At 49.0% G+C, this 16,340-nt stretch overlaps 1 protein-coding gene across 1 annotated transcript; it reads left to right on the top strand.

Moving 5' to 3' along the window:
* Positions 1–1,653: 1,653 nt before the first annotated feature.
* On the top strand, positions 1,654–3,616 carry LOC124673469. The gene is made up of 4 exons (XM_047209550.1): positions 1,654–1,862; positions 2,039–2,131; positions 2,216–2,701; positions 2,940–3,616. The coding sequence occupies exons 1-4, from the start codon at positions 1,818–1,820 to the stop codon at positions 3,438–3,440; spliced, it is 1,125 nt and encodes a 374-aa protein (XP_047065506.1). The 5' UTR covers positions 1,654–1,817; the 3' UTR covers positions 3,441–3,616.
* The last annotated feature ends 12,724 nt before the right edge of the window (positions 3,617–16,340 follow it).

Raw genomic sequence — 16,340 nt, 5'->3', positions numbered from 1 at the left:
CGCCACGGCAGACGAGGAAACGAACAGCGGCCAATCGGGCCTACCTGGCAAGTCGTCGAACACCTTGTGTGCGTGAAGGTGGGGTGGATTAGACGCCGCATTCTAGGACGCGCCGGCGAAGCGGCCGGCGAGAGCACCAGCCGTGACGAAGGTGCCGACTCTCAGAAGAGATCAGTCGTCGAAACGGCCGGCAAATCCAGCGGCGGCAGAGGGGTGCGAGGGCGGGAGGGAAGGCGTGACGAGAAATAAAAGGCGTGAAACAATGGTTATGGAAATAGTCGCCGACAGATGGGATCCAGCCTTGCTTTTCGTTGTGTCCGGCATGCCCGGAGCATCCCCTGTGGGGCGGGGACGGGCTCGGGGCGCCGGACACCGTATCGGGCCGCGCCGGACAAAAAGAGGCTTTGGGGGTTTGGGGGACGCTTTGGGGGACAAAGCTGGAGATGCTCTCATGCCCTTCAATCCTTTCTCTCCTCAACTTCTGTCTACCGAACACCGATCCACCTATTTTTGGCTTCTTGACGGCGCGAATTGCTAATAGTATGGATATGTTCTCTTCTTCCTCTTGGTCGTACTCGTCATCCGATGAATCGTATGATGAACTCTACAAATATCAATATGCAATGACTTCACTACAACTAGCTACTAGCAAAAAATCGACAAAATGATGGCGGCCGGCGGAGACGCATACCTTGCGAGCAAACCAGCAAGCATCTTGGCTGCGCCATGTTGACAGTAGGCTCGACGACGACGGCATGGCGACGGCGGCGCGGGGTATGGTGAGGAGAAGGCGCGGGGGAGGCGGGGAGAAGCGCCGGCCTTGTGCCCATCGGTGGCGATGGCGGTCGGTCGGTACAACGCGGCGGCCGGAACTGCCGGCAGGAGGCGCGGGCGAGGCGGATCTACGGCGCGGCGGCGAGCTACAGCAGGGCCGGCGGCGGAATCGTGCGGCAGTGGCACGGTGGGAAAATGGAGGCCGCGGGGGGAATTTTCAGCCGTTGTGTATTCGCGCGCATCCGCAGACATGCCGCGCGCTGCAGCCGACGCGTCATATTTGGCGCTCCGGATAGTGCAAAAAGCCGCGCGCTCCAAATTTTTTGCAGCGCCGCCGCGGATAGCGCACCTGCTGGAGGGCCGATTCCGTCTGCGTGCGCTGTATATTGGCGGTTTATTTAGCGCGTGCGCATTATAGCACGCCTGTTGGAGATGCTCTAAAGAACTACTCCTGCAAGACCAAGTCTGTATACTTTGAATGGTCCATCACGCTATGTATCTCTCTTTTAAATCGAGTTAATAGTTAATTGATGTCGTTGAAATACATTTACATTCTAATAAAGTCCAAGAAACCAATAATGGAGGGACGAACATGGAATATACCTGTAGCCGGGTTCCATGGCCACAACAATTATTAATATCAATTGTTCAACACGTAAAACAACTTTATATTTGCTATCACTAAAATTAATCTATGATTCATTGACAGGGACATCCATATTTCTTATGTGTTCATCAACTAGTGTACAACCGGGGTGGTATATTGCTATATTTCAAGGCAAACCATGGTTAAACAGCTGGCGAACTTAGCTGCTACTATATTCCAAGGCAAACCATGGTTAAACAGCTAGTGCCAACCCCCCACCCCTAAAAGCCAAGTTGAGAAGCAACCGAGACAGAGATCCAACATATTAATAACAGCCACCTTTCTTGCTACTTGATGCTATGCATCACCGTATACTTAATTGACTTCATCATACACCTTCACGATTGTTTTTGTCACTTAGAATTTTCATTGTAGGCCAACAGGTCTAGAACACAACATGTGTGGGAAATTGGATGAGTTTCATCTCCTCATGGAACAAAAGGTATGCTTTTCAGCAAACTGGTGGCAAATTATCTATCTGTGCTTTGTCAAAAGATAAGTTCTACTGTTCATATTCTTGCAAGCATGATCAGATATCTCCATATCGTGCTATAATTTTTTGATAAAACAAAAAAATCATAGTGTTCCTGATTTGATTTGTCTTCACTAATAATTTAGGGTGTACCCGATGGAGAATTTCAAGGAGTTCGTTCCTTGGTAGCCAAACCTCCAACTGCGAGCACTTCAAGGCCAAACAGCATGGTTGTTAAGGTAACTCCATTAAATTCTCGTCTATAACAAAGCTCGGTTTTGAACCTATGAATTCATGGAAACATATCGGCCCCCAAATTACAGAAGGTGTGCCCACGGGAGTACATCCCGCCGCACATCGTCGCGGAGGCTATCTCGACGCTACACGGCCTCGATCTGCGGTGGTCTGGGCCGATCACGCCCGGCGAGCGGCTTTACGTGGAGCAGTACGTGATGGCTAAGTACCCGCAGTACTCACACGGCCTCATCGAGGAGGAAAGCTGCGACAAGGACGACCTCTACTCCACCTACTACAGCACTGGCAGTATGACCTCGCCGGAGGGTGGATCTAGTGAGAGGCGGAGGTCGTCGCCGACGGGGTCACCATCGTCGGCGAGGCCAGACATCGACATGGTTAGGCTGGAGCCGTCGCGGCTGCTGGACATCCTGACAAAGAAGTCATCCTTCACGGGAAGTTTCATCTCCATACCCGAGATCCAGGCCCGGAATAGGGTGCTCCGGCACTGCGGGCTCACCGACGACGAGTACCTCGTGCTTTTCGCCGCCACGCCCAAGGACGCAATGATGCTGGTAGGGTCCTCAACACTTAGATAATTAAGGTCGTTGAAACTGACATATGAAACTCCATTCTCATTGAGGAAATTTACATATCTTTCCACTACAACTGAAAATAAAAACAGTTTTTGGTACAAAAATTGTCACAGTCCTTTAATTTGGAAGTGAAATCTAAACATATGTGTAACTTTATTAGAGAGAAAACACTTGTTTAACTTAATCCACCTGAAAAAGAAGTTGCATGCATACGCAGGTCGGTGAGAGCTACCCATTCTTCCGGAACAACTACTACATGTCGATCCTAGGTGAGGACCGCGACTGCATCCGCGCCTTCGCTTCGTACAAGGAGGCTAAGGTCATCGCCGCGCCGGAATCCTGGCTGGACCTCCGCATCAAGGGCTCCCAGCTGAGCCAGTACTTCCGCCGCAAGTCCAAGCTCACGCCCAAGGGCCTCTTCGCCTACCCCGCCGTCTCAGCCGCAGATAGTGACGGAGTTGCTCCGCCTCCGCCAAGTTACTCCCTGCACTGGGTCTCGGAGGCGCATCGCAACGCCTGGCACGTGCTCCTGGACGCCACCGCACTGGTCATCGGCGAGGACCGGCTCCCGCTGACGCTGCACCGGCCAGACCTCGTGTTGTGCACGCTCGACGACACGCACTCGCAGAAGCCGTCCGCCATGGTCACCTGCTTACTCGTAAGGCGGAGGTCCTTCGACACGTCCACCCTATCGCAGCCGCAGCAGCAGAAGCAGTGATCGATGAAGTGGTCGATCCATCTCATGCTTATATTAACACGAACTACGACTACAACTATTTGATGCTCTGCTTCCATACTTGTATTGTCTATGGGAAGGTGTTTTAATGTTTGAGCTTCAACTGTCCGTCAGTCCTCGGAAAACAATACAATGACTTTCGATGTATGAGAGCAAAATAATTTGGCCTTAAATACATATAAAGTACTACATCCGTTCAAATTAATAAGGCTTTTATATTTTTAAAACTCAAACAACATGAAGTTTGACTAAATTTTTAGGAAAAATTATTATTATTATGTATAGTCCAAAATCAACACCTTTAGATACATCACACTAATAGAGAACAGACATTTTGTCCAGCACCCATGGGAGCAATAATCCTGGTTTTAAAACGAGTCGGGACCAGTGGGGACATTGGTCCCGGTTCGTTCGGCGCGGAGCGACCCCACCCTCTGGTCCCGGTTTGTTTGGGGCCTTTGGTTCCGGTTTGTATTACAAACCGGGACTAAAGGCCTGCGGCAGGGCACGGCCTGCCGTGCCAGGCCTCGAAACCCTTTGGTCCCGGTTTGTATTACCAACCGGGATCAAAGGCATACCCTTTGGTCCCGGTTTGCCTTACCAACCGGGACCAAGTGCCCATTTGCCTACAAATACCTTGCCATTGCCCAAGTATGAGCCACACTTAGCTATTTTTCACTTGTTAGTACAATAGGGGTGTATATTGCTTTGCCCTCTTCATATGCACAAGAGCCGTTCGATGAAATTCCTAAGAGGTTTTGCCACTTAAGTTCACATAAAACAAGCCACACTTAACTGTCTTTTTTCTTCTCCATCGAGGTTAACAACTTTATCCTTCCACCTGTCATTGATAAAATGCATGTGTATATATATACATCGTTTCACTAATCATGATGTTCTATAATGGTTTTTAATAAGCTTAATTATATCATGCAGATGAATCGGTAATGGATGTACATTGACCGACCCTTCGACGAGTTCACTCGAGCCTGAGTAATTTTATTACCGTGGCTAAAGCAAACAAATATGGTGGTTTTATGTATTATCCATATGTGACTGTAAGAATGTCTAAATAAAACATGTAGCATATGTGTACGTGTTCTTACTTCTTCACCCTCCTTTCAAAGACAAAGTGTATAGCATAGATCAGGTACACAATCCCGGATTCCGGGTGTAATGCTCCAGTTTCCCACACCTCAGTCTATTCTCGTTCTTGTTCCGTGATATGATATTTGTGTCTAGAGAAAGTTGAGTTAATTAATCTAAACTGGAAAAACTTGGAAATCTATAAAATCCGTCACTTCCAAGAATTTGTCATCCTATATTGTTTACTTCGTGTGAAAATCCAATGTGTCTATTTTGCACCTTATTTGTTTGTAACTGCATGAAGAACACATCTTTTTCTCGAACTTTACAATGCCATATTGGATAATCATTTCTATATAAAAAATAAGATGGAAAGTCTCGCAATGTTATTTGCCATGACAAGATTCACAATATGTCCCAAGCTTGGGGTGATTAGGGCATCCACTTTATGAGAAAAAACACCACCGTATATAAGGCATGTGTAGCAATGCGTGTGGTCTACCTTATACAAATATCTCGATGTGCAACTATATCTGGATTTATTTTCGAGTTTTAGCCGAATGAATTCTAATTTAACATTTAATTAAAATTCATAATCATTTGGTTTAAAATACTTGGAGGTACCCCAAAACAATGCCCAATCATGGGTTCTGCGTCCACCTATAGTACAAGATGGCACACACCTAAAGTTTGAGACAAATTTAAAATCAACCAAACAAGGTTCAAACACATCAAAAAAAAGTGAAATATGCACATGCAGTCATCACATGCCATGTATGTACATCTGCCTAGTAAAAATTCCACACCAATCATACATAGGGGTTTTGGGTGAAGAGTCATTCACAAACAATATATGGTGTCATGTATGACTATTTCGCTTCCTGCCCATTCGAGCATGCTTCATGCAATATCCATTTCAAACTTGACAAAAATCTTTCACATATTTTGAAACCATATATGTTGGAGTCCGCCTCGCTAGTTTCTTCCCATATGTGAGCTTAATTGGTTACTACGAAAACCACGGTAAACTTTTGGATCATGGCCCCATTTTTGCAGATATGTGCAATTTTGCGAAGTAGAGATTGTTGGTTTGCCACACATAAATGTCTTATTTATTTTTATTAGTGGCCAAAGGGTCAAAATAGGTGTTTTTTATTCGCTAATGTGTGCAGTGTGCATACACACTGCGAAAAATCTAAAATTCACGGGTAGGTCGCACGTGGTAGGATCGCCATTTCGAAGGTTTGTCAAATTAACTTAGCATGAAACCATATACTGGATTGTTTTTAATCCATTTAAGTTCAAATTTGAATGGTGATCGCCACAAGCAAACTAATTACAAATAAAAAATGGGAAAAAATTGGGTGTGCCTTGAAGATGTTGAATCCCACAACAATGGTCAACAAAAATGTGTGTTGCATCCAAGTATAGTAGCACACAAGTCGAGTGCCAAGAAGTTTTTACCTAAATTTGAAATCAAGCCAAATATGATTCGAACATATTCAAAAACTGGAAAATAAAGCATGCATGAAGTCACCATTTTTCTTGTACTACATCTGTCTAGAAAAATAACAAACGTCATGGCATACCAATATTGTTGAGAGAAGAATCCTTCTTTATATATTTTGGCACAATGCATGTTGGACATCGCCTTGCTTCGATCTTGCCACATGTGAGCATGGTTACCACAATATTGGCGTCCGAAACCCACTGGCGAGTAGCGACGGGCAACACGTAGAGCCGGGAGGCTCCCAGAACTGCGGCTGGCCCTGGTCCCTCGAGCGACGGCCCGCAAAGCCTCTGCACGCACGTCCCGATGCTGGTGCAAGGGCGTGCCACCTGACCTATACCTGGTCAGGAAGGTGATGGATTTGCTTCGCTTAGTTTTCTGCATGGCATACACGTAAACATTAAATGCGAGCCTCGATCGGCTCTCAGGTTTCCCTGTGAATCGGCTCAAGGAGCCGATCCATCCATGATTCGTATGAGGTCTACGATCACATGGTGGTCCTGCTTGATCAATATAAAGCTAAAACGACCTACGACGATTTAGGGTTTTCACCACATAATCGGAACATCCTACACGTGATTGAGCCTGGCAGCCACGTAAGGTGATAATAAACCAACCCTAGATAAGGCTTAAAAACCAACATGAAGTTGATCCCCGGAACATCTTATCTAGGGCTAGCAAACTACACCCCACGTGCTACTGGATCCTTCAACCCATTTGCAATGCCTAACTATGTAGATATTAAACTAATCCTTGAAGAACAAGGAGCAATCATAACGGATCGGATCTACTAAACACGGACCAAGCAAGGTGCCGCCCTTACACCTAAGATAGGTGTAAAGGCGGTTAGATGTCTAAGGGTTGCATGGATAAAAGCATATAACACGGTAAAACAATGCTAACCCTAACACATCTATGATAACTACGTTGCTCGCCATCAACAAGGCTTCAGCACGAGCAACGCATGAACAACGAATAAACGTGTACTGCCTAGATCGCCGATCTAGGCAGCATGATGCTTACCCGAAAGAAACCCTCGAAACAAGGGGTTGGCGATGCGTCTAGATTGGTTTGTGGTGAACGTGATTGTTGTTTCTCTCAATAACCCTAGATACATATTTATAGTCCGTAGACTTTCTAACGTGGGAATAATCCCAACCGTGTACGAGCCAAATTCTACCTAACCGACACGTATCCTACTATATTTACAGATACACGGGCAAACTAGCCCAAACTTCGTGTACAAGGCCGATTCATGTATATCTTCCGTGTATATTCTTCAAGCCCATCTTTAATTACGGCCCACCTCTGATCCGGTCAAATTCTGGTGATAACACATGCCCCCCTGGTTTTGGAAATGATAATTCCAAAACCACTCTGCTTTTTCTTCGTCAGGTCATGTCGTGGCAGAGCAGAACCGTCGCAGTATTCTTCATCATGATGCCCTGCCTTCTCAACTTCTCTGCAAGATTTGACAGCGTTTTGGCATCGCCTCCTCAAAAACCGCCATGGCATTAAATTTCCACTACGTCCCATTTATTTAACCACGCCGCACAGTTCACCTCTTCATCCCCTTGCTCTGCTCTGGCCATCGAAAAAACCCTCCTCCACCATGGACTCATCCTCCTCCTCTGCTTCATCGGCTCTCTCCTTCCAATCCTCTTCCTCGAGCGAGCCGATGTCAGAGCAAGAGTGGGACTTTGACTACGTGCCAGATGACCCACCCGAGGCCCTCGTCGGGTCAGATGGCGACTTGCCCCTGACCGATGGGGAGGAAGACCTCCAGTTCCTTATCGACGGGGAACTGGAGAGCGAGAGTGAGGACGACCTCCACTCCTGGGCACGCTTCACCTCCTCCGATGAGGAAGAGGAAGAAGAAGAAGAGGAGGAAGAGGAGGAAGAGGAGGAAGAGGAGGAAGACGACTCCTCCTCCTCCGCCGGGTATCCGCCGGCAAAGCGCTTCCGCGCTTGGGCGGACAGTGACTACGACGATGATGACGAGGAGGAAGAAGCTCCGGCCGAGGGCTGGGGCAGCAGCGACGAGGAAATTTCTGGAAGTAGCGCCGACGGCAGTTACGATGCCGACGACGAGGCCAGCAAAGATTAGTAGTATAGGACTAGTAGTACTCGAGCAATCGGCTCTTCTTTTGTTCTTCCTTTTCTGAGCAATCGGCTCTTCATTGTAAAAACCCTCTTATTAATGAAGAAGTGCTTCCAGTTAATTTTGCCGATAGTCAAAGTCAAACAATCCCCCAAAAGAGCCGATGGCATCGCATCGGCCTCTACCATAAAACGCGAGAAAGGCCAACCCAGTTGCCCCTTCAAACGGTAACCTGCGACCTCCGTCTGAGAAAGCAAACTCAGATCCCAAATCGCCGCCCGAGCAGATCCAACTCACAGCCACACGAATCTCAGATCTCAACCGCGCCATTCCAACTCCACAGCGCGTCCAATGGCGGAATCATCCAGCGCCAACGCCATGGTCTCCGGTCTGAAGGTAATCCTTAACCGCCCCTCGCCATCCGAGTAAATGTTAGGATTAACAGCAATCACCTGAATTAATGCCCTATTTTGTTATTAATTTTAGATTTCAGACATCCTGCTGCCGCATCCTTCTCTCCCAAATTCTATGTGTCTTGGCCCCCGTTCTTCTGAGAGTCCCGCTAACTTAATCTCGTGTGAGGTCAATAGAATCCCCTTCGTGAACCAGAATTTAGATCTAACTTCCTGGGCCGACTGCCTGCGAGCCTGGCCTAATCCTCCTGAGGGTTGGGTGGCATGGTACAGTAGAGTGTCTAAAACCCATTATGCCACCTGGGAAACGATAGGGATAGCCGATGCTTTGTCATTATCATTGTCTCCTCTTGAAAAGAATGAGAACATTCTGAAAACCATCGGCTACTTTTGGTCTGATGCACTGAATTGCTTCATGTTCGGCCATGGCCCCATGACACCAACTCTGCTGGACGTGGCCATGATCACAGGCCTAGACATTGCATCCTCAAGCCCCTCTGCCTTTAAGCTGCCAAAGGTCCCTTTCACCCTTTCCTCCAAAAAAGAGTGTACCAGCTGGGGTGCCTACCTCAAACGTTATATGAAAACCAAAGGCCCTGTGACAGAGAGAGAACACACGGCCTTCTTGAACTTCTGGTTGGAGCACTTCATATTCTGTGGCCCATCACTCGCCCCAACCAAGAATTACCTTTCCCTGGCCTATGAACTCGCCAAAGGCACACAACTTGGCATTGGTAAACTGTTCCTTGGAGAGGTCTATCGATCTCTCCAACTGATGTCTGTCAAACTGTTCTCCCAAAAGACAGTTAAAACAGGAGGCCCCTGGTGGTTCATTCAGTTATGGGCCCAGTTGTACTTTCAGAACCAGATCCCAAACTTTCCACCTTTGACCACCTACACCTTCCCAGATGCTGATGGGAAGGAGATCCGATGCACTAGCTACGGCCAAGCTCTGTATAGCCTCCCAGGCAGCAGGCTGATCCCTAAAGAAGCGTCAAAGTGGTTCAGGGTTTTCTTCCAAGGCTTGGACAACCCCCTGTTCTTTCCTTATACTGAGTCTGAGAACTTTGAGAATCCAGTCTCCTTTAGATTGGATAGCTTTGCCGATGACCCCAGCACTCGGCACTTGTACTCTATCATGATCCGTCCTTGCTTTCTCCCAGTTGGCATGAGTACCTCAAACAGGATCATCAAGCCTGGTTATGAGTCTTACCAACCGGTGGTAGTAGCCCGGCAGTTTGGTCTCGGGCAAGTGCCCCCACACTTCTTTCTCCACCACCTGACAGACAAGCGTAGCCGAACTGCCTGACATCCTCACTGGCCAAAGGTGCTATACCTTCTTTGATGCTGTGGCCATTCCAATTCCTCACAACCTCCGTTTCACCACCACTACCGATGGTTTTGAGACTTGGTGGTCCATGTGGAAGACCCACGCCTTCAGGAAAGCTCTAGGACCGTTGCTGAAGCAACTTGACGCCGACTACGATGTTCCTGCAGACCAGGTACCATTACTTATAAATTTCTTGCAATGGCTCATGATGATTGTCTGTAACCTGGCTCTATTCCTTTGCAGCGGCAAGACGGCCCAGAACCCATGCAAGCCGATGGCTCCCCTTTCACATTCCTTCCACCAGCCCCTGTGGTTCTCTTCTGCCAGAACTCGCCACCACTGAAGAAGGTCATAATGCAGAGCCTGCCGATTTCGCCGAAATCGGCTCCCAAGAGTAAAGCATCCTCGGGGCCAGTTGCCCCCCGAGCCTCAATCCAGGCGAGGAAGGCAGTGAGGAAAGTAGCTGCCAAGAAGCCCCTCAAGCGCAAGGCCCCTATTCTTGCCCAAGAAAGCTTGCACGTAAGCTGATTTGTGCCTTGACTAATTTTATCTTTCCTCCCAGGCTTTTGCAACATGCTTGTACTTCTCTTTTACAGACCTCCACCGAAGAGAATTCCAGCGGGGAGGCACAGTCCAGCCGAAGGGACTCGAGCCCGGACAACTCCGGGAGATCCACCACACAGAGCCAGACGGACTCGCCAGCGTCGGCTTCTAAGAAAAGGTCGACTCCCGAACCTGCTGCTTCTCAAGCTCCGATCAAAACAGGGTCACGCGTGAAGCGCCGATGCGTCAAGAGGGCTCGCAAAGACCCACGAGTTTCCTCGCCAAGCCAGGAGGTTTCAAATGTAATTACTTCACTGGTTCATACTTCACGCCGTCCCATTGCTACTCGGATCGGCTCACCATTTCTTTTGCAGACTAATGAGACCTCTAGTGGGGATGTTGAAGAGGTACTGATGCCATCCGCCACGCTAGACCTAGCAACCTCAATGAGCGGGGCTGACCAAGTGGCTAACCTAGCCAAGTCCACGGAAAAGCCGATTATCACAACATCGGCTGTTCCTCCTACTTTGGGAGAGGTACACTCCACTCCCTTGGCTCTACCCTTTTCTTTGCTGTATACTAATGCTGTTCTTGTTCGTCATGTCAGGGTTGTGATCTCTCAAGCTTGCTGACGTTCGACCCTGAATCCATCGAACCAGCTACTTCCAAGGCAGGTGAAGAGCCAAGTCCTAGCACGGCCCATGGTCCACTCCAGCGTCTCAAGGCTCTGCTCTCCTCCTCAGTTGAGACCCTGGTTGAAAACCCCGAGGAAATCAAGGGCATCCTCGAAGACATCCAGCCCCATCTCCCGGTGACACTGCAGGTGAAGCTTTGGCCAGCTGTGACTCTGTCGGTTTTCAGGCCAAGGGTGCAGTCGGCTCGTCAAAGAATTAACCTTCGCCACGCCCAGCTACCGTTGAGAGCTGATATTGCAGACAAGTGTCAACGGCTCAACGAGAAAAAGGCCGCCTTGGACGCCAAAACTAACACCTCCGCCAACAGTGCCGAACTCGAATCCCTGCGTAAGGAACTGGAGAACCTTGAAGAGAGGGTCATGGTAACCAAGCAGCTTATCCAAGACAAGAAAGCCCTTATTGCCCGCTCTCAAGAGGAAGCAAAAGGCCTCACAGCCGATCTGAAGACCGATCTGGCTGAAATTCGTGCCCTGAGCAGTCAGCTGGTGACGGGCAAAGACGAGGACGATGTTTCCGTGCTCTGATCGTATCCGTGCTGACGCCCTTCATGCCCTCAACGCGTTTCTTCAGTAGAGCCTCTCTGTGTAAACTGATACATGTTTTGCTGAACTTGTACCTCTAGAGTCGATGGCTGTGCATCGGCTTTTTATATTCTGAAGTCGATGTCTTTGCATCGGCTGTACTTGTATACTGTTGTCTTCGGATATTTTCTCAAGTCGACGTCTGTGCATCGGCTGTGACTCGCATGTACATTTTTTTTTACTGGCCGATTTTTCGATTGGCCACCCATATTTCATTGTCCACATGTATCGCACATGTTCGTCTGATTAGGTGCCCCCCGAGCCGAATCTATCAGGTTACTGCAGATATCGGCTCTGCCGTCCTTCGAAGAACTACATCTGAACATCGGCTCTATCATGACCAATATTGACTTCTTCTAGTTCATCAGCTGATGTAAACCCATACCCTAGCTTTCCGTCACCTGTTAGATCAACGCTGAACACAGGCAAAACGCATGGCGAGGATAATAATATGGGCCGATTGCTTGAATCGGCCCCCATTTTGATTGCATTTCTCAATGAAGGTTTACATCTTGTTCGTGCGTCACTACGACTACGTGGCATGCCTGAGACAAGATCATCACTTTTTATTTTTTGGGGCCGATCACAAGGATCGGCCTTGCCACGTACATCCATAACTTTTGCTCTTGTTACACGGTCAGGCCGGTGGATAAGACCTGCCTCACCCCATTTTTTGTTACGTCGATGCGATCACAGTCGACTAAAGTGATGCCGGAGAGTGGCTCTTGGCCTGCCGTCTCCCAAACGTTCATGCCAGCCGTTGAAATTTCGGCTGAGTCATCTGCGTGGACGATCTCTACTTCATCTCCATCCCACTGTATTAAGCATTGATGCATCGTGGATGGAATGCAGCAGTTGGCGTGGATCCAATCTCTCCCTAGCAGGACAGCGTAGGTGCTCTTGCTATTGACAATGAAGAACGTCGTAGGGATGGTCTTCCTTCCTACGGTCAGATCCACGTTCAGAACACCTTGTGCTTCTGATGCTTGGCCGTTGAAATCGCTCAATGTGACGTTGGTCTTGATCAGATCCGAGCTAGAGCGTCCCAACCGACGTAGCATGGAGTATGGCATGATGTTGACTGCCGCTCCGGTGTCCACCAGCATCTTGTTGACAGGCTGCCCATTGATATAACCTCGTAAGTACAGGGCCTTCAGGTGTCTGTAACTTCTTTCTCGTGGTTTCTCAAAGATAACCGGCCTTGGGCCGCAGTCAAGTTGTGCCACAGATGCCCCTTCTGTTCCAGGAGCACAAAACTCCGCTGGAAGGATGAACACCATGTTTGTGCCAGCCGATGTCTCATCATCGGCTTTCTTCTGCTTGGGGCGCCACTCTTTCTTTTGTGGTCGACCCTCTTCGTCCAGAGTTCGCTGAATTTTCGCGGCTAGATCAGGCCGCGCCTTCCTTAACGTGTGCAGGTATAACCTTTCGGCTTCCTCCAAGCCACGTAATCGCTGAACCCTACGCTTTTGGGAACGGCTGAGTCCATCAGGGCACCACCTTGGCCGGTGGTATCTATCTTCTTCTTCTGCATCGTCATCTTCTAACTCCTCGAGATCTTCCACCCGAGAGGACTCAGCTTGCTTGTTCCAAGATGGGAGAGGTCCTAGACGCTTGAACACTGACACGTCTCCTGTGCCCTTCTTCTTCTGTCTACATTCTGGGCAGTTGCCGATTGTATGCAATCGACTCATCCCTGAATCCCAGCAATGCTTGAAGAAAGGACAATCCCAGTGTTTGTCCACGTCGTCCTGCTCTCTTGATTTTTCCTTGGCATGGCGCTCATATCTCTCCTCGTCGCGATCATGCCGACGATATCTCCTGGCATCCCTGCTAGCCAGACGATCTCTTTCGTCGTCGTCGCTGTATCGCCGGCGCTGGTCGTACTGACTCACATATTTGTTGAGGAGATGGTCAGAGAGAGGTCGTTGATATCGCACATTCTTCACTTCTCCTCTCGTGATGTAGCGCTTGCCATCGTGTCGGAGCCGATCGCGTGGAGCGGCTTCCTCTTTGTCCTTGCCACGAGAGCGGCTGCCCTCCTCTCTCGTCCTTACCGTAGTGGTGCGCAGGTCCTACCATGTTAATGCTGAACGAAAAACCTGTCTGGCACCTCCCGGGGTAAGCGTACTCCACCATGTTAACGGCGGGAAAGGGGTGTGTGTCAACTTTCATGGCGTACTGGCTGAAAATTAGACGCCCTTGTTCTATCGCCATTTGGATCTGCTGACGCCACACCCTGCAGTCGTTGGTGGTATGGGTTAACGTGTTGTGCCACTTGCAGTATGGCTTGCCGTTGAGCTCTTGCACCGTAGGGAATTTGTGGCCTTCGGGTAACTTTAGCTGCTTCTCCTTGAGTAAGAGGTCGAAAATTTGCTCAGCTTTGGTCACATCGAAGTCAAACCCTCTTGGAGGACCTTGTGGCTTAACCCACTTGCAGGACACGGGGCTTGCCCCCCGAGTCCATTCAGCCACTGCTACCTCTTGATCCCCAGCAGAGCCTTCATCTTCATCTGTCTCAACCAGGACTACTGCACGCTTGAATTTGTCCTGGTACAACTCTGGGTGGCGCTGTTCATATAATGACAGTTTCTGAACCATATGCGCCAGTGAAGGGTAGTCTGCTTGGGAAGCCATATCCTTGATCGGCGATGCGAGACCCACCACCGCCAACTCGACTGCTTCTTTTTCAGTCAAACGAGCCGAAAAGCATCGGTTCCTGATGGCCCTGAAGCGCTGGATGTATTCTGAAACTGTTTCTCGCGCTTCTGCCGTACTTGTGCTAGATCGGCAATGCCAGCCTCGGAAGCCTCTGAGTGATACTGCATGTGGAACTGCTCTTCCATCATACAAGAACTGGTAGTCGCTAGGATCGCCACCGATCTTGTAGACGATGAATGCCGGTGAACTCGGCACTTCTGGTGCTGCCAGCGTGAACGGCAGCGGTGGTCGGGTCTGGAGTGGTATCTCGCCTTGGTGAGTCCCTAGAGCAGGTCCTGACGGGGAGTACTGATGCCTCATGATTTCCTGTATCACCCGAAGCGCGACACGCTCCAAAGCGTTCACCAGGCTCTCAGAATGGCGGTGTAGCGAATGAGCTACCATGTGATTAACCTCCTGACGCAGAGACCTGGTGCGTTCTTCTGAAGGGGTAGACAGGTCCACTCCATCGAGCGCGCCTTCAGGTGAGAACCCTTTCCACCTGATGCCGTGTGAGCGGGTCCTCTGGAAAGAGCCGATGAGGTCGGCTTCGAAGATAGCTTTGACATCGTCATACTTCTTCTTGAGCTCCTCGGTCAGATCCTCGTACGTGACTGGAGGACCTTCCGCTATCTCAGATTCGGATGATGATGCCGTTGACGTTGAAGACTATCCCACCGGGCGTGCCAGAATGTATTGGCGTCCGAAACCCACCGGCGAGTAGCGACGGGCAACACGTAGAGCCGGGAGGCTCCCAGAACTGCGGCTGGCCCTGGTCCCTCGAGCGACGGCCCGCAAAGCCTCTGCACGCACGTCCCGATGCTGGTGCAAGGGCGTGCCACCTGACCTATACCTGGTCAGGAAGGTGATGGATTTGCTTCGCTTAGTTTCCTGCATGGCATACACGTAAACATTAAATGCGAGCCTCGATCGGCTCTCAGGTTTCCCTGTGAATCGGCTCAAGGAGCCGATCCATCCATGATTCGTATGAGGTCTACGATCACATGGTGGTCCTCGCTTGATCAATATAAAGCTAAAACGACCTACGACGATTTAGGGTTTTCACCACATAATCGGAACATCCTACACGTGATTGAGCCTGGCAGCCACGTAAGGTGATAATAAACCAACCCTAGATAAGGCCTAAAAACCAACATGAAGTTGATCCCCGGAACATCTTATCTAGGGCTAGCAAACTACACCCCACGTGCTACTAGATCCTTCAACCCGTTTGCAATGCCTAACTATGTAGATATTAAACTAATCCTTGAAGAACAAGGAGCAATCATAACGGATCGGATCTACTAAACACGGACCAAGCAAGGTGCCGCCCTTACACCTAAGATAGGTGTAAAGGCGGTTAGATGTCTAAGGGTTGCATGGATAAAAGCATATAACACGGTAAAACAATGCTAACCCTAACACATCTATGATAACTACGTTGCTCGCCATCAACAAGGCTTCAACACGAGCAACGCATGAACAACGAATAAACGTGTACTGCCTAGATCGCAAGATGCGATCTAGGCAGCATGATGCTTACCCGGAAGAAACCCTCGAAACAAGGGGTTGGCGATGCGCCTAGATTGGTTTGTGGTGAACGTGATTGTTGTTTCTCTCAATAACCCTAGATACATATTTATAGTCCGTAGACTTTCTAACGTGGGAATAATCCCAACCGTGTACGAGCCAAATTCTACCTAACCGACACGTATCCTACTATATTTACAGATACACGGGCAAACTAGCCCAAACTTCGTGTACAAGGCCGATTCATGTATATCTTCCGTGTATATTCTTCAAGCCCATCTTTAATTACGGCCCACCTCTGATCCGGTCAAATTCTGGTGATAACACACAAGAACTATGCATGACAAATTTTCGAATCATAGCCCCATTTTTTAACAGATGCACAACTTCTCA

The sequence above is a fragment of the Lolium rigidum genome, chromosome 1, assembly GCF_022539505.1.
Source record: "Lolium rigidum isolate FL_2022 chromosome 1, APGP_CSIRO_Lrig_0.1, whole genome shotgun sequence".
Lineage (NCBI taxonomy): Eukaryota > Viridiplantae > Streptophyta > Magnoliopsida > Poales > Poaceae > Lolium > Lolium rigidum.
Note: the sequence above shows the minus strand (reverse complement) of the source record. Positions and strands in the feature narration are given on the sequence as shown.